Source organism: Triturus cristatus, chromosome 9, assembly GCF_964204655.1.
Source record: "Triturus cristatus chromosome 9, aTriCri1.1, whole genome shotgun sequence".
In the NCBI taxonomy this organism is placed as follows: Eukaryota; Metazoa; Chordata; class Amphibia; order Caudata; family Salamandridae; genus Triturus; species Triturus cristatus.
Window position 1 is genome coordinate 167103805 of NC_140592.1, and position 18952 is coordinate 167122756.

Sequence of the window (18952 nt, forward strand, 5' to 3'; positions counted from 1 at the left end):
CATACATATATATACATATATATATATATATTCACTGAAAAAACCATAGGTTTCACACATGTTATAGTTAGCGGGAAATTTTACTGATAAAAAAACCAATGAAATTCCCCCGTTATAGTTACTGTAGGCAACCATAACTCACGCGACCGCAATCCTCTGCTGATGACATATGTGTCTTTATGAAAAAAAAATATTTGTAATATATGTATAGCTAAAATTTAATGGAAGAAGACATGGGCAAATAAGTGTCTAAATACAGTATTAGCATCAGCAGAGGATTGCGGTCGCGTGAGTTATAGTTGCCTACAGTAACTATAACGGGGGAATTTCATTGGTTTTTTATCAGTAAAATTTCCAGCTAACTATAACATGTGTGAAACCTATGGTTTTTTCATTGAATTAGCAAGGTTTTTTAAATGCTAATTCCTAACTATAACGTGTGTGAAACCTATGGTTTTTTCAGTGAATATATATATATATATATATACATACATATATATACATATATATATATATATTCACTGAAAAAACCATAGGTTTCACACATGTTATAGTTAGCTGGACATTTTACTGATAAAAAACCAATGAAATTCCCCCGTTATAGTTAGTGCAGGCAACTATAACTCACGCGACCGCAATCCTCTGCTGATGCTAATACTGTATTTAGACACTTATTTGCCCATGTCTTCTTCCATTAAATTTTAGCTATACATATATTACAAATATTTTTTTTTCATAAAGACACATATGTCATCAGCAGAGGATTGCGGTCGCGTGAGTTATAGTTGCCTGCACTAACTATAACGGGGGAATTTCATTGGTTTTTTATCAGTAAAATGTCCAGCTAACTATAACATGTGTGAAACCTATGGTTTTTTCAGTGAATTTGCAAGGTTTTTTAAATGCTAATTCCTAACTATAACGTGTGTGAATCCTATGGTTTTTTCAGTGAATTTGTACGGTTTTTTAAATGCTAAGTTACTTTACGCCATTCGTGGCGTGCGCGCCCACTTAACGCAGTTCGTTCCGTGCGCGCACAGTGAGCATGCGGTGCGCTTTGCGCACCGCGCGCCCACTTTACGCAGTTAGTGCCGTGCACGCTCGGTGGGCACGCGGTGCGCTACGCGCACCGCGTGCCCACGTTACGCTGGATGGGCCATGTACGCACGATGCGCTTCGCGCACCGTGCGCACATGGAGGACATATTATGCGCTTCGTTGGAAAAGGGATTCTTTTATTTTTCTTACTTACAAAAATCTGCCATGGTCAAATGGTTCCCTTCAGGCACCATTTGCACACGGGGTGGGGAGAGTGTGGATAATTTTTTTTATTTAAATAATTTTTACCGCACGCGTACGGTAAGCGTAATCGGCGATTTGTCAAATCAAAAAAAAAAAATGAATTTTTGGCCTTGGGAGATCTTTGGGGACACCTTCATCAAGGCTAGGTGGTTAGGAGCTGTCTAAACCGCCCCTTTACATGTTTTTTGCCTTTGTTTTTCCTCACTCCCTCAGAGTGCGAGAGAGAAAATGGCGGCCGCCGCTTCCTGGTTTCGACCGATTCGAATGTTTACTAAGATCTAACAGCCAATCAGAATCTCGCTCGCGCACCTCACCGTACGCGTACGGTAAGCTTACCGTAAGCGCACGGTAAGCGCACCGTAAGCTGCCACAGATATATATATTGATTTAAATGCTATTTTCTCAGGAACTACTGAACAGATTTACACCAGACCTACAAAAGGCACTTCCTTGACCGGAGGACTACCTCTCTGCCAAATTTCAAGTAACTGTTCAGCCGTTCGGGCTGTAGCTGTGTCTAAAGGTCCTATGGAAAAATGCATGGGAAAAACGCGTTTTGGGACCCCCCTTTTTTCTCAGCCCCCGCTTGACAAATCCCCCCGAGACTTTCAGGGTAGGAGCGGAGCGTAGCGCCCCACCTATTTTAAAAATTTCGCGAGGATTCGTCGACCGGCGCCAAAGTTATTCCAAATAGAATGTTGCGGATTTCCTATGGAAACAGGGTCCTAACTATATCTACCTACTGGCGACCGCCAGTAGGTAATATACATACATATATATATATATATATATATATATATATATATATATATATAATATGCACTGTCACTGCTGCCCCCGCCGCAAGGAATCCTGGGCTCTGGGGTTGAAGTGGTTAGGGGATCCGAGGAGGCGCTTTGTTTGGAACTATCAAGCAGGAAAATGGTTTTAAATTGCACGCATCACTCCCCGCACCCCCGCACAACCACTGGGCGTCAATCTCACCCCCGCACCATCTACCTGGATCCACAACAAAAGGATTCTGGGTTCTGTAGTTCACTTCAACTAACGTGAACTAGCACAGGTGAGCGGACAATTAGGGGGCGGAGTGGGATTGGATTAAGAACAAAATGGAGGCAGGATGTACCATCAGTTTGCTGCAAACCTCCTGGACACTTGTGCGCTGAAGAAGGCTGATGATATGCCGAAATGCATTCGCCAATGACCAATAAAGTGCTTCCTAAGGTGTATCCCCTGTGTGGCCTCTGCTCTCTCGAAAGAAGGAGTTTGGTGTATATATATTCATAGCTTCTAACAAATATTAATGCACTTGAAATGTTTATAATGATGCAGGCTCTGTTTATAACATTATCTGGAACACCATGAGGAACCCTGAACTGCACCGATTGGCTTGTTATGTGGCATGTTGTATTACATAAAGGAATTCGCCTCATCCTTTTAACAATAAGGCATAGATTGAAATACAGTGCTTCAGGAAATAAGTCAGACGCTGCAGGATTTATGCTTCAGCCTGTCATTTGGGGGTCATGGAAAATTTATTTTAACAGGTGTCAGTCATTTACTGATGTTTAAAATTGGTTAGTGCTATTATTTACTGCATTGTTGCAATCGCAGTCTCGTGATCTCAGTGAACATTACACCCTCTGTCTAGCTAGCTAGTTTCTGGTCCTTGCCCATCAACTCGTTGAGCAGTTTAACGGCTGACAACATAATTCAGCCCATGCATTCCAGCTCATGTTGTTAGACCTGATGACTTATGTAAGAAACAGAAGAAAAATGGTAGCATAAGTGGGTTGACACGGATAGTGATTAATCATGGCCCCCCTCCACGACAAGCTACCGACAAACGCGGACGGCTAGAACAACTTCTACGACAGGACCCCATCAACGAAGAGGCCATGGACGACCGCCATAGACAACCGCTGTTGACGACGGCAAGGACCAAGTTGACGGTGGGTCACTGACCAACAAAGCGGCCATACACAACCACGTTGATGTTGTCGAAGCGGATGACCATTGCCAACTAGGCAGATCACTGACGTCACCAAGTGGCCATACATGACTGCCGTCAACGACCTCTGTCGACGACGGCAAGGACAACGTCGACGGCAGGTCACTGAGTTCAACAAAGCAGCCATATATGACCGGCGTCCACGACAATGGCGTTGACGCAGGTTACCATTGTCAAAGAGGCAGACTCTGACGAAAAGGTGCCGATGGGCCGTTATCGATGGAAAAGAAGCAGATCAAGCCGCCATCGGTGGGCTGAGGTCGAGTATTGGACGTCACTGAGAGGCATCCTCGTGGACGTTGGAATTGCTGACTATGAGGAGGTAGTCAAGGCAGTATTGTCAGCCTTAGGGTTTGCCATCGACATACCTTAAGAGGTCATGTGAGGGGGAAAACTCCATGAGAATAGCAGGAGTTATAGTTTTATAGATATAAGTTCCTGAGGACATTAGCTTTCTCCTTATGGACTGTCCCTAGTGGACTCAGGCTGAGCCTTTAGAAAAACATCTTAGGAGCATATTTTTCGCTTGGCTCCGTAAATGTGACCCTTGTTGAGGTCGAAGAAAAGTAATTGTCCTCTTTTTCAAATCCACAAAAGCATTCTTCTTTATTTATTTTAATATGGTTAATCAAAAAAGACGTGTCCTCACACTAGAGCTATATGGTTAAAAGAACCTTTTAGTCGGCTTAACCCCTTGCATGCTTCTGACGGAACCACTCCGTCATGAGCCACAGGTGCCGTGTGCTCATGACGGAGTGGTTCAGTCATGCTGCGGCCGTTGGCGGCCGCTCCGCCCACGCGGCGCTGTTTCCCCGCCTGTGCGGGCGATCAGCGCAAGTGGGTGGAGTCATGACGGAACCACGCCGTCATGAGCACAGCTCGCCCGTGACTCATGACGGTGTGGTTCCGTCATGAGCATGGCGGCGCCGCGCTCACCCCAAACCCCCCAGTGCTGCGGCGGAATTCGCGCCGCAGCAAAGGGGTTAAAGGCATAGTAAAAAAAAATTAAAAAAGGTTTTACTATACCCGATGACAGATGGTTGAGCAGAGCTCAGAGGACTCCCTGCACACGACCTGCGGTAGAAAATCTAAGGGACTTAGCCTCTGCTGGGAGTTTTCGCGCGGGGTGCTGGTGCCTGATTGGTTGACGTTTAAGTTTGGTCCTTTCTTGAATAAGGACATAGATAGGCTACAAAACTAGTTTTTCTTTGCCTTTATAGCCTAGGATAGTAATATATACAGCTTTATTATGGTACCGTGGGACTCCCACTGCGACGGGGAATGATTCAAGCATGTGAATCTATGAAAGATCCAATACTGGATAACCACAGGAATTGAGGAGCACAAGAAATATACAAATGCACCTCAGAAGAGTACAAGAGCAGGTAGGGTCTTTGTGCCGAGGTAGTTTAACTGGAATGAGGCAACACATGGATGAGCCTGGGGAGGATGAAGAGTATGGGGAAGGAATTCAGCAGTACTAGACTGAAGAGAAAAGGATCTTAGCCACCCAAAGGCTACAGTTGGCAAGCCTGAGAAGGCCTGTGTTTTTTTAGCAAATGTATATGTTACGGTGCTGTAAAATGCACTATCTGACTCAATTTTTTTCCAAAATAATCTCGGGGAAAGAACCCACCCATCTACATCTCCTGCCTCTAACCAGTCTAACACATTTTCTTTGCTTGCTCTTTAAAATTTGTGGAAAGGTGATATGCCTCACCACTTTCAAAGATCCCTAGTGGTCACAGCCTCTGAGGAAAATAAGAGGATCGGGCCTAGGTGGTAAACATAATGGCAGTTCCAGGTTCTGACCTCAGATTATGGGTGTTCATAGGCAGTATGGGCATTTACGCATGCTTTAAAATTCTTCATCTAGTCAGAAACTTTTACAAGCCATGTAAGATGCTTAGAGCGGTCAAACGATACGTTTTGGCAAAAATTAACATTGAGAGATGGTTTTGACTGGAGCAATTCTGAACCCAAAAAAAATATTGTGTGAGGAATATTTGATGTAAAAATGAAGCTGGTTTTCAACTTTTGTTGATTGTTGCTTATCAATTTTAGATTACTTCATCGGGGTACTTTAATTTAAATTGATTATATTGTAATTTTGAAAGTTAAAGCAGTGTTGTTAGTACATATGTTATTACCCACAACATCTCCAAAAATGATTTTGGTTATATAAATCATTCTGGGGAGAGGAAGGGTGGGGTCCACATCTTGCTAGTTTCCAGCCTAAGACAGGCCACTTCTCAAACTGAAAAGCATTGGTGGAGCCAATTGTTCTGGCTTTAATATATCCACAAATGTAAACACAGTCATTAATAAATGCTAGTTGCTTGAACTGTATGCACATACGTTGCTTATCACATTAAAGTCTGTCCTACTGGCTTTGCCAATGTTGAGAAAAATAGGAAATATTATTGCTATGTTTGTAGAATACATATAGGAGAAAAAGACGTGCATGTGACAAACAGCATATTTGAGTTGGTTTTTAAGATTTAAAATAATACCCTGTGCATTCTAATGGAAGCTCTTTCCAGAAGGTGGAATGATAGGTCGCCATATGATAGCATCAGGTGCAAGGGCGGCTGGTGACATTTGAAAGTGGTGGGCATAAAATGATTGGTATACTGCACCATTGCGAGCGAGCGTTGCGATTCTGTTCCCGTGAAAATTTTGAAAAAAAGAGAAGAAAAATGGTGCATTTTCAAGCAAATTTGAGAAAGCAGGAAGGTTAATAAAGCAATTGTGAAAGTGCCTCTGTGAACTGTCACTTTTCTCTTTACCTACCTCTCTCACAGAATTCACCACCTTCACCTGTAAGTGGCTGCAAGCTACTCTATCGGCGTCACTCTCTTCCAGTGACACTCTCCCATCATCGAAGTATCCCTTCCTACCTTATCTCTCACTATCTCAGCATCTCCCCTCCTCTGTCACTGGCTGGGTGCTGCTGACACTGCCTGGTGACTGTCTCTTGCTGCCCCTTCCTTTGTCTCGCAACCCCCCATGCTCTCCTCTCTCCCCATCTTGCTTCCTCTTTCTATCTTGCTATCTCTTCCGATCTTCTTGCTGTCACATCCATCTTGCTTGCTATCCCTCCCTACATCTCAGTATCCCTTCCTCCCTCGTCTCTTTCTCTGTCTCCGCACCTCCCTTTCCCCGTCATAGCAAATGACAAGTAGTTATGACAGAGCACATCTCACACAAGAATCGGATGAACTATCTCTAGACTCTACTATAGCGCCCAATATGTGCCGGTGATTGCAGGTGGTGGGCACTTAGCGCTGCCACTCTTTTAAGGTCTGGCGTCCGGTCCGGAACGTATTTCTCATCATCGGCCTTCACCCCTAGAGCAAGAGAGAAAAGTCAGTTAACCGGGGAATAGCAAGAGAAGGAAACAGTGACATAAGGGAACGAGGGTGCAGAAAGGAACGTGTGAGAGTAACGGAGCTGACCTAATGCCCATTGCTTTTATCATTACAAAACAAAAGCAGAATGGTTTCAAAAGACCACGTTTGTGAATACAGAGCCGCAGTATGCATTTTGTTTTCCAATGCACGCACCCAACAAGCAGGTATTTCAGTACCTCCAGGAATAGTGTGCTTTCCCACCCACGGAGAACATGGTTGTTCAAAGAGCGAGGAGGCAACAAAAGTAGGGCTTCACTGGCAAACACTGTAATGTGGCGCTAATGTGTTTAGGTGTGAATAAATCAATATGGCCACCTTGCTTTCGTTAGTTAGTTATTTTTCATATTTTGAATGTTTTATTTCTCTCTACCCTGAGGCTGCACTTAGAAATTGAAAAATGTCAGCAAAAGACTATGTTTCCACTCCAGCAAGTGTTTTTCTTTTTTGGATCCATTTCACAAGGAAGCAAATAAACGAAAGGAGGAAAGAGAAGGTAATACCTGTTTCTTGAAGTCTCCGACTGGTTTTTACTACATGAGGAGTAGCGAGACAGAGAGGGAAGAGGGGGAACAAAGGAGGGGGGAGGCAGCTGCCAGCAGCGGGAGAACTGGGCTCAAGCAGTGACTTACGACTGAGCACATCTCACAATCGGTTGATCATCATGAACTATCTATAGCTCCTAGTGAGACCTAATGCCCATTGCTTATATCATTAAAAAACGAAAGCAGGATGGTTTAAAAAGACCACGTTTGTGAATACAGAGCCGCGCGCGCAGTATGCATTTTATTTTCCAATGCACACAAAAACATTCTTCACAGAGCGAGGAGGCAGTCACGGGGGGGTGGGGGTGGTCACGCGGGGGTGGGGGGCCGAGGGAGAATAAATTTAAAGCGAAAACTTACCCGACCGCCTCTGCTCCTGGTCCGCGTTGGTGCCTCTGCCCTCTTCAAACAGGAACAGCACGTCAGCACTGGAGTGGCAACCCCTCAGCCAATCCTGGTGCTGCTGCAGCGCCAGTATTGGCTGAGGGCACAGCTTACGCTTCGCCCGCCGCCTGCCCATTAGGAGACAGAGGGGCTCCTAATGGGCATGCGCAAGGCAGTGAAAACACAAGTGCGCATGACTGGGAAGGGGCTAAAAATTAGCTCACCTTGCCCACTCATGCGCACTTGTGCTGCAGTGCTGCCTTTCCCTGGCTTGTCTGACAATGCATGTCAGTCAACATGACGCCGGACCGCCCACGGTCCGACGTCATGCTGACTGACATGCATTGTCAGTTCTCCCCACCCTCGGCATCTCTGAACAAGAGTAAACTAAGTTCAGAGACACCGAGAGAGCTGCGGGCGTGGGCGGGCAACGCCCCCAATGGACGCACCGCCACTGAATTCAAGTGAGAGAGTAGTACGCCTCTATATGAACCACTCTATGCATATTTTAAAGAATTGTTGAAAATATGTCATCCAGACAGCTGCGCTGCGAAGATAGGCCTAACAGGGAAGTTTACCTTAACTAGAAAGGCTTAACTCGAATAGTCATGCCCTAATATTTGCAGTTGTCACAGACATACTACTTAGTGCAACATTTACAATACGTGGTAAGCTCAAAACAATCTGGTGAAAATTATGAAAAAGGGTTTTTAGTGCATGTAACGCTATTTTATATTAAGGGGGAATTATTCCAATCTTTACCTAATAGTACCAGAGCACAAGTAAAAAGCTGATGCAAATTTTGCATCAATATTTTTAGAAAAAGGGGGAGAGATAATGCTTGCACTTTAGTCTAAAATGATAACAGGTTGTGGTACTGCTATTACCGAATTGGGTATTAACAGCAAATCATCCAAAATTCTGTGGATTGATCCATTAGTGGGACGGTGTTAATTTATCCCAAGTGGCATTCCAGCACAGCCCCAATGTACACAAACAGTAGCATATAGTCCTGAAAGTGCTTAAATTATGTCCTAAAAATGTTCTCTTTAAAGAGGTAAGCTGTTTCATGTTGTTAATGCCATTAAGGTCCCCGACTTTTCCTGGTAGCTCCAACTCGAGAATTTTTGACACTGGGGGCATTAATGTATGCGGGGAGGGAGGGTGCAATAGAAATAACAGGGATCACAAGAGGGATCCTGTGGGTCTCCTAAGCAATGTGGAATTACTGGAGCAATCAGCAATTTGATTTATAATTCTTCGAGGTATTTCACCCTTAAGCTTGCGCTGCTTTCAGCAGCCAAAATCCCTGAGTGAGCGTTAAGGGGTAGTAAGAAGCTTGCACAGTTCAAGAAAGGTTAGCATTAAAGGGTAGCAAGGTGCTTCTATGGTTCAGGGAAAGGTAGCATTAAGGGGTAGTAAGGATTTTTTAGCGTGGAGGGATGGCTACTGTTAAGGAGAGGTAATGGGTTTTTAGGGGTAAGGGAATGGCAGCATAACAGGGTACTTAGGGTTATGGGGTGTGTAGCATTAAGGGATAGTAATGCATATGTAGGGTTCAGGGAAGGGTTGTGTTAAGGGATATGCAGGGTTCAGGGAGGGGTAGTGTTAAGGGGTAGGGAGGTGTTTTTAGAGTTCGGAATGCGTACAGTAAAGTAGTAGTGGCAGGGAATTTTTAGAGTTCGGGGAAGGGTAGTTTTAAGGGCTAGTAAAGGAGTTTATGGTTGAGGAAAGGGTAGCTCTATTGGGAGTAAAGTTTTTTTTAATAGAGTGCAAGGAAGAGTAGCATAAAGGTGTTGCAGGAGTTTGTAGGGCTATGGGAAAGGGTAGAATTAAGGGGTAGAAAGATTTCAGCGATGGTACAGTTAGCAAGGGTTTTTTAGGGTTCAAAGAAGAGTTGCATTAAAAGGTAGTTAGGGGTTTTACGGTTCAGGGATGGGTAGTGAGGGCTTTAGCGTCCACAGAAGGGTCGCATTAAGAGGTGTGTTGGATTCAGGGAAGGAGAGTGTTAAGGGGTTTTAAGAATTCAAGGAAGGTTAGAATTAAGGAGTAGTAAGAAGATTGTGAGGGCATTTACGATTCCTCTACTGGTGTCCCCGAACAGGGTCGTATAGTTTCTCATATTATGCAGGGGAGACTCATGGTTGGACATGACTGACACCATGCATAAAAAAGGCGGGGTAATTCTGGATTGATTTGGCTTTAAATCTTACCTCAAGCAAGGACAGTGGTATTATGGTTTTTAAGGTGGCCAGGGGTGGGTGCTACATTGATCGTCCATAGCCCTTCATGGGCACTCAATAGCACTGTCCTGGGGATGTTGGTGCTTGGTCCATGCAACCAAGCTATGGTTTGGATGAACAGGCCTGTCTTCCGAACTGTGCAATGGGGGACCGTTCTTATGGGTTTAATATAGAATTGTTTGTTAGGGGCTCAGCTTACATGTTGACCTGGACTCCCCTGGTATTAAGAAGTGGGTGAGTTTGTCCTGTGAAAAGAGACATCTGGGTGACTCGGAAATTCACCAGGACTTGCCAGTTTAACTGATGCTGGACAGGCCGGCTAGGTTGTCAATGATGGCACCAAGGAAATCTTGGTTAGGGTATTCAGTATCTAGATAGCTGTCAAATTAAATCTGTACCAATGTTGTGGGTGTGTTATATAAATATGAAGAAAAACGTTCAGCACATTTTTGTCTCGAGGTATATAAAATATTGCCTGAGAACTGTTTATTCTCAAGCGCATGAATAAGATGGTCTCAGGCTAACCACTTTTGTGTAATACTGGCTTGAAATGCTTATTTTCTAGTGTTACGTGACCCCTTGGGCCTTACCCCGACCTGTGTGGAGTGTCCCACTTGTAGGTGAAAAAAAGGAGTTGGCAGTGTTTATACCAGACTAGCAATTCCCACCATATTTTGCAGGAAGTTCTATGTTGGGAGTCCTGTAGAAAGACCACTTGAAGTAAATGCCGTGAGAAACCACATTGGGGGAAAGTGAGCACAGCTGACCACCACACCAAATTGGTTTAAAAAAAAATTAGATGCATTATCCAAAGATGGTAACCACTAGTTTATTTGTTAAGTGGCAGACTACAAGCATAGTGTCAAACATAGTTCAGAGCTCGTTTTGGCATCTCAAATGGTCATTTACATTATATATGTGTTCTCTTCTCTGTATCCACTAGGAATTGGGGGGAAAGAGTCTTTCAGCAAACCATGCAGAATAGCCACTTATGCATAAACAAGCTGGTGCAAATGCAACTGATTCTATGCACTTGTGCAATTATTTGTATGACATTTTTATAGTGTAGTCCAACCTCAATTATAGCAATGTACTGTTGCACTGTATGTGGGTTATTTGTGCAAAGCAGAAGGAAATACTGTGCTACCGGTGGAATGGCTGTTATGTCTGAGCCTGTACAGAACATATATGTTTCTTCTGAGATTTATACTGTCAACCCAGTTACCCCTCCGGGCGAGGAATCTCTTTTGTTATATTAAATGTTTTATCAGACTAAAACAAATGTTGCAATAGTTTACCTGTACACCGTGATGCTCTCTAGATAAAAATTATCATTTGAGGAGATTGAAAAAACAATCAGGCCGCCTTATCAACGTGTTTTTATTTAGACAATGCACGTTAGGGACGGACATCACATTAAGAAGCTTTCCCAAGAAACCCTTCGTGTTTTGTTTTTTCTACACATTTCAAGTGTACATTTGGGATTCTTTGAACAGCAAATGCATAAGTCTTGCTTTATTAAATATAACAATTTCTCTGCAAACCTATAACAAAATATATAGAAAAAAATCTGCTTTGTACAAAAGTGCATTTCCATGTAACAGATAAAGTATTTACATTTTTACAGCGGGTTTAATGAAATGCAACAATCTTTCCAAACTATTGCATCAATTCAGAAGACAGATTGTTAGCTGAGCATCATGGGAGAGTATATTCCATATAATGTGGGCTGGTAGCTCACTGCTGCGGCCTACTCCTGCAGTTCTGTGGAAAATGTGTTTTTCGCCATTAGAAACTGAGACTCGCGGTGAGACCGTTTAAGCTTTGCACGCCGGTTTTGGAACCAAATCTAAAAAGAAGCAAAAAAAAAGTTTAATGAAAACGATCATGATTCTGCCCATCTTGCTGAATGTACAGGTTTCACAGAACTGAAAATACCACACACATATATGCACTTTGTGGGCGGGGAAGGAGGGTTGCAAGCACATGTGGACTGCTGGGAATACCTAGCGTTCGCCCCAAGGAGCCATGTGGACATGGTGATGGGGCCTGGTTCTGTCAGCAGGCTTCGCCCCCAGGCTGACATCACCCTGGGAGCAGAAATGAGGCACGGGTCTTTAAGAGCCGTCGTTGTCAATTCTTAGCCATATGTTCTCAACCCTTTGTTAGAGCAGGGAATGCAGTTCAGTTCTCTACCGCTCATGTGGAATAAGAGCAGTGGAGCATGTGAACATTCTGTTCCCAGCCTCCACTGCACATAACTGTCACAGGGGAACCAAAGGTGCAACAGGCGCATACTCCGAGCATCTGAGGGCCCAGATTTACGATCCCGTCACAAAACGCAGTGCAGCACCTAAAGCTGCTGAGCTGCATGACAGGGAGAGAGCAGGAAAGCACCATATCTACAGTGATATGGCACTCCCCTCCCCTCTAACTTGCGCTGACGCAGGAGCGGCCGGTGCAGGTAAGTAAAATATTCAAAATAACGTTCTATGTTTGGCCATTTTTGTTGCTATTGACGTGACGCATGTGTATACAATAAATAGATTTAAGCATCAGGGACAGCAGAAAAACGAACTGACGCGAAGTAACTGCTCCAGATGTTTGCTGATGCGCGGGAGCAAGAAGCTTTACACGTTAGACAAGCAGCTTTCAGTTAAAACTACCACATGCGTAAGAAATGTGGGGGCAGCACGATCGCTTTCAACACCACGCAGGGTACTTGAAGGCTAATAAAGCGGTATGGTCTCCTAGGCTATCGTATAGCGTAGTTATAACCGCGGCCTTCGCTACTAACTAGAGTACAACGTAAAGACCGAGCGAGCCTCGAGCGCGCGAGTGGGAAAGCCGAGCGCGCGCCAGTGACCTGCGCCATCACAACCACTACATAACGCTGCGGGAAGAGGGTGGTTTTACCTGGATTCGGTCCTCGTCCAAATCTAGCTTTTCGGCCAGCTCCTCTCGGATGTCAATGCCGGGATACGAGTTCAGCCTGAAAATGTTCTCCAGAGTTTCAATCTGCGGAAGAGGAATCAATGCGTTACCTTCAATTCTACACCGCTTAATGTAATTTCGAATTATTGAAGAAAGGCGCAGCGGTGTAAGGCTTTAGTACCCAAGAGGGAAGCGCAAGGCATCTGTTACCACCCAATTATAAACAATTGTAAACACTGCACATGGTAAACGGTATAGGATGTTTTTAAAAGATGTCCAGATTTTAAACCACAGTTACATGGACTCTGATATGGCACTGGTTTTGCAGTCTAGTGGGCCGAAGTTATGATCAAGCGACTACATTTCAGATTTAATGCTAGGGGACCCCTTTTTGTTACCCCCTGTCCACATCACTTTGTCTCCCTATAAATCACCATCAGTCAACATTCGATAGTGCCTAGCGGCGATACAGTTCGTGGTGCGCGCTATTCAAGAGCGTTAACACATCCTTTGAAAGGTAAACGGGACCCATTATTATTATGCAATCCATTTTTGGGTATACCATTTACGCGCGTTATGCTGTACACTATGCACGTCCAGTTTACAGTAATAAATATTATTAGTCAGACATCATCGCTGCACTACCACCCCTCGGTCTTAACGGACACTGTCACCTACCTGGCTTCTGCTGAAGGCTGTCCTCGGCCTCCGGCCTCGGTACCAGCTGAGATCCCTGCGGCAAGACCCCCTCTCTGTGGCTAAGCTCTGCATCTCGTCGCCCGCACCCCTTTCCTCGGGCTCCGCGCGACCCCCGCCCTGCAGGGGGCTTTCACAGGACATCTCGAGAAGGCGGATGTAGGGACTGCCCAATGCTACTGAGGAAACAGAATAAGACACCCAAGGTAAGTAACACAGACCAGCAATACCGAGTAGGAAGGGGACTCGAATACTCCCGGGAAGGCAGTCAACATAACGATGATAACACGGACCACTTGTAAGGCTCGCACCACAAATTGAATACACAGAGGTCTACGTAACACGAGAACAACCCCAATAAAACAGCTCAACGGATAATTCTGATAATCATTTTCAAGTTTCACTGCTTTGAAGCCATAAATGGGACGGGCGTAATCTTAATTATTGTCACATCGACCACAAAACGCACTTATACCATAAACGCAGTCTTTTATATAGGCCAGTCTTTTATATAGGCCTCCTGGTGCGGATTGAACACAAGCCATATTTGCCCCGCACCACAGTGAGCATTACACAAGGAGTTGTCATATACGAGCAGACATCAAGGCCTTGTGTAATGCTCACTGTTGAGCTTTCTCATCCCAAGTTCTGGCATCCATACACAATACACACTGCACTTTGGTTCTGTGCTTCCAGTATTGCCGTTTCCAGGTCAGATGCTAAGGGCGACCGCGGAAGTGCCTGGGAGATGGAACATCTGATAACAGGACCTGCTGCCTTGCACACAACTCACAGCCACAGTTTCACGCCCAACCTGAACAAGAGTACCCATGTCGGTTGGGTAAACGTAATTCCAGGCCCTCAGTATTAAAAAAATAAAATAAACACACACTGCATGTGACACATTAATAGCCAAACCTAAACATTATTCACATACAAAACCCATGATTATTCACATAGCGGCAACACTCCGGGAATGAAAAGCAACGTTAAGAATTGCATATTTAAACAGTAGCAGATTTTTAATTTACATTTCTTCTTATTCTAAAGTCAGGATTTGACAGCCAGTATGTTATTCCGACTGGCTCGCTTTCTGCTATCAACACGTGTCTAAAGGCAGAGAGCAGTCCGTTGTAAAGTGCAGTTCTCGATACAGGTGCTCCTCAGAATATAGGACCAGGCTCGACGTCTGTGTAGAACTTACACCACAATGCATGAGTACATACCAGGGCTAGTGCCAGGATCCAGCCAGGGTCTATGAGGTTTGAGGACAGCCGGGGGGTCCTTGTCCAGTCCCAGAATCCTCTCGATGGTGAAGGAGCACCCGGAGGGCTTGGGGCTCTCTATGCTCTTCTGCAGCGCGGGACGGAAGCCGCCATGCACCGCAAGGTCTGCCGGGCCGGCCGGGCTTCCGGCTGCTCGGCACCCGACGAGGGCGAGGCTGCCGCTGTTCTGAAGCGAGGAGGAGAAGCCGCCGTAAGCTGCGCACAGGGCCATGCTCCTGCTCCGCTGCACCTGCTGGGCCTGACACCACACACACACACACAGGCCTTCCTGCAGGCCCGCCTTATAGCCATGTTGACAAGAAGCAGGGGCTGGGTTTACAACGTCATTAATTACAGCCCCCATTAGAAAGTTTTAGCATCTGAATGAGGACTCTCCCACCGAGGGGCGAGGGGGCTTAATTGTTTATTTGTTTGCAAGTAATTAGCAACTAATGGGGACACGAGGGGGCGGCGAGTGGGACATGGAGTGTTATCTCTGCCGACCAGAATATCGACTTAACTTTCCCAGGGCGGCCCGGCACAAACATCGCACCTCTCCATTATTCGAAATCATTAATGTATAAAATAATGCCCTTTCCAACGTTATACCCTAATGGACGCGCAAGCCACCTAAACATTCTAATATAATAGGAAATCAGTCAAGTCATAAGTAATCTCGTTTAAGTGAATTTTCTTCCAGTAGAAATAAAAAAAATAATCTCTTAATGCTATTAAGGTAATCCTCCTGAAAATGCCTCCCTTTTTCTTATGCATATGTGGAGCTGAATGTGGGTAATCAGGAAGCAATGGTGTTTGGCATAAGGCACGCTGCAGTGAGCTCCCAGTGTTGTCCAAGTCCAGTATAATTGACTTCCAAGTGCTTGGATTAGTAGCAGAAACAGAAGCAGTCAGTAGCTAAATAAATAATGCTTTATTTGCATGATGACTGAAAACCATTCTACCGACAGAATGAAAAAACGAAATAGTTGTTAATACTGTTAAAAGTCAGTTTGATGCCCTTCATTTTATTACTGTAATCATACGCCATTACATTTCATACATTTGGCATACTTATATGTTTATCACAGTTAAGACAGTAGGCAATGCAAGCAAATGTATAGAACACACTTGATAGTGTATGCTGATTGCCAGAAGAGGTTAAAGAATATGATTCACAAAACGAGCCCATTAGAAAGATGGACAGGAAATCATTTGAGGGTACTAAATCATATTTTTCATAGCAATAAGAACAATGGTGGCTGGTGAGATTTCTAAGTGGTGAGGCGTAAAAGTTGGTCATGGCTTTGACATAGCAAGCGACCAAAGCAAGCAAGCCTGACTATCATAAGTGTGTTTGGGCGGAAGTGGGGAGTTCAACTGGAAAAACAAAAGAGTAGGAAATTCCACATTTTTAAAATTAATTTTAACAAAGAACTTTGTGAGAACGCGAGAGTTTATAAAGTATTTATAAACGTGTAATCTCAAAATATTAAAAAAACATTAAATATCATTGCATAACTTAGCGCATTAAATATGGCCAACATTTATAGAAGTAAGATACATTGACTTCAAAATTCTCTGAAATTTATTTTATCTACACGTAGGAGCATTTCATTTTAGCACATTAGATTATTTTAAACCTGAGAGACAGTCCTGCCCCTCCCCTTATGACAATGCCATTAGTTAAATAAGAGGCAAGTCAGCTGTCATGTATACAGTATACGTGTCTTAGATTTCTATTGTAGGAGGAGCAACTTTATAGGCTATTAAATCAAACACAAGACAGCGTTTAGGCACACTGCACATCCTTAACTCAAGTGTTTGAAACTGCACTTGTATGTGATAATAAACAAAAAAAGATGTCAGTGAAATAATGTATTGCTTAGGATCACACATTTGGTCAAGCAGGGAACTAGGATTGGGATTGATGGCACTGTGCAATTTAGCAAGTAGATTGGTATCTTTTACAATGCCTGGCCTTCCGTCCCTCTTCAGCATAGCATTACATTTCAGCACACCCTCTGACTGTAATACAATCCTATTTCCCTCACTTAACAAATCACTAGTTCCTTTCTTCAACTCCTGCAACACAACTATACTATCCATCTGCAGCACACATCTCCTCTGCAGTTTAGCTCACCATTTCCAGGTCTGCCACTTTATCACTGCCCCTATGTCAATGCATCTCAGCACGTCTTGAATTTTCATACCTTTTAACTACAGATGAATTAATTTAATGCCCCTGCATCGGGAGCTGCTTTGGACTTTAAGGCTGGCAAACATGAAATCCGACCTTTTCTGGCACAACTACCCTTGGTCTCTTGATTTTTGCATATATTTGTATAATGTGTAATGCCTGAAAATTGAACTCTGTTTCACCGTGATATTTAAACACAGTTTTCTGTCCCAGATTTTGACCCTTGAAACTCCTATAGTACTGGAATTCTCTTATTTCTTGTGTTTGGGGTACTTCGAAGTATAGGCTGCGGACAAGTGGCAGTTTTTTTCAAGACGTCAATATATGATCATTGATGTAGCCCCATTCTCCTGAGTTCAAGGGAAACATATTGAAGATGTGTTGTCTTTCTATTCATGTAAGCAGAGCCGAGTGATGCTGGCTGAGATTACAAACAGTACAGCTGCTTATATTTTTATACAGTGTTATAGAGCGCAAACTCGCCCCAAGGGAAGTAGTGCGCTTTACATGTTCACCAGTTACTTTACCAAAAGGCCAGATAATTGTTTTCCCTTTTTAAGGCATGAGGAGATTACGTGATTTGACGAGAATCACAGGCTGTTGTAATTATGCACTTTGTACTGTAAAATATTGCTACTTACTACAGGCAGTCACAAGCCCTTGTTCTAGTGTTGGTGACTCGGGGCACTCCAACAAATATGTTTATGAGCCATTAGAACCGGCCTACATCATTCACAAAATGGGCCCTTTTATGGGAACGGAGCTATATGTTTAATCGACCTAAGTCAATGCAAGGAGTTTTCAGTAGCTTACCGCTTTCACTGCGGAGCAGGTACACAAGCCAAGCAACCAGAAAGCTCAAATCCTTTGTCCAGTTAGGCCACATACTTATCTATGAGTTTATGACATGATTTCTGTACCCTGACTCACATGTTGAGATTCCAGAGTAACTTTCACACAAGTATGACAAACCAAAACCATTTAGGCAGACAAGCAGGGAGGGGATTGTTGTAAAAAAAACAACTGATTTACCAATACATTTAATTTTGAACTCACTGTGAAGCATGAGGTGTGACGAAAGCTGGTTTCAATACAATACAGCGCTGCACGGCACGGTGCCGTGTCCTGAGCTCAGGCCTGGATCGAGGCAAATAGGCTTCAGGCCTGTTAGCACGTACTTAGAGGGGCCTGCAATGCCGATGCGCACTAGAGGACGGCCATAGCTCTTCTCCACTCTCCTCATGCACAGTGCTTTAACGGGCGCTGTGCATTAGGGGAAAAGGTGAAAAGCATTGTGACTGCATGTCGCATTTAGGAAACATGACCAGTGGGAGGTCAACTAGCATAATTGCACAGGAGGAGCGGCCCTTTCGTGATACTGCTATGTTTTATATATTCTTATTTAGCAACACATTTAGTGCTTGGGTTTAAAGGCAAACTATCCAGCCAGGGGACAGTGACACACTTAGAAAAGTCACAAGGCCCAAATCCTCCTGAGCGTTACAACAAACAAATGATGGACGGGATGCTGACAATGCAGACATTCTCCCCCAGTCAAGAGATCTGGGTTAAATCCATTGTTCTTTTGCCCACTACGCCACCCCAGTTCAGACATGGCCATATGCAAATCAGTCTTGACCCTGTGCCTCATGGGAACAGTCCAGCCCGAACTGCCAAGCCATGTCTTCCCTGGACCGGAATCAAGCATCCTAGGACCGGTTTCTGGCTATCAGCCGTCATCAGCCAGGATAGCTTGACTCCTGTGGCGTAGTGAGCACGGGACCCACGTCTGGGCATACCCATCCCACTTAGGGCGAAAAGCGTTACAACAAACAAATGATGGACGGAATGCTGACAATGCAGACATTCTCCCCCATTCAAGAGATCTGGGTTAAATCCATCGTTCTTTTGCCCACTACGCCACCCCAGTTCAGACATGGCCATATGCAAATCAGTCTTGACCCTG

At 44.3% G+C, this 18952-nt stretch overlaps 1 protein-coding gene across 2 annotated transcripts; it reads right to left on the bottom strand.

Annotated features, from left to right (window-relative positions):
• Positions 1–10802: 10802 nt before the first annotated feature.
• Positions 10803–15062, bottom strand: HESX1 (HESX homeobox 1). 2 transcript variants are annotated; one of them, XM_085627569.1, is made up of 4 exons: positions 14751–15052; positions 13507–13700; positions 12811–12912; positions 10803–11743 (listed from the first exon to the last, which is right to left on the bottom strand). In XM_085627569.1, the coding sequence occupies exons 1-4, from the start codon at positions 15019–15021 to the stop codon at positions 11645–11647; spliced, it is 666 nt and encodes a 221-aa protein (XP_085483695.1). In that variant the 5' UTR covers positions 15022–15052; the 3' UTR covers positions 10803–11644. The 2 variants fall into 2 exon arrangements, with proteins under 2 accessions (XP_085483695.1, XP_085483694.1); XM_085627568.1 differs by having other exon boundaries at positions 10805–11743; positions 13507–13703; positions 14751–15062.
• Between the last annotated feature and the right edge of the window lie 3890 nt (positions 15063–18952).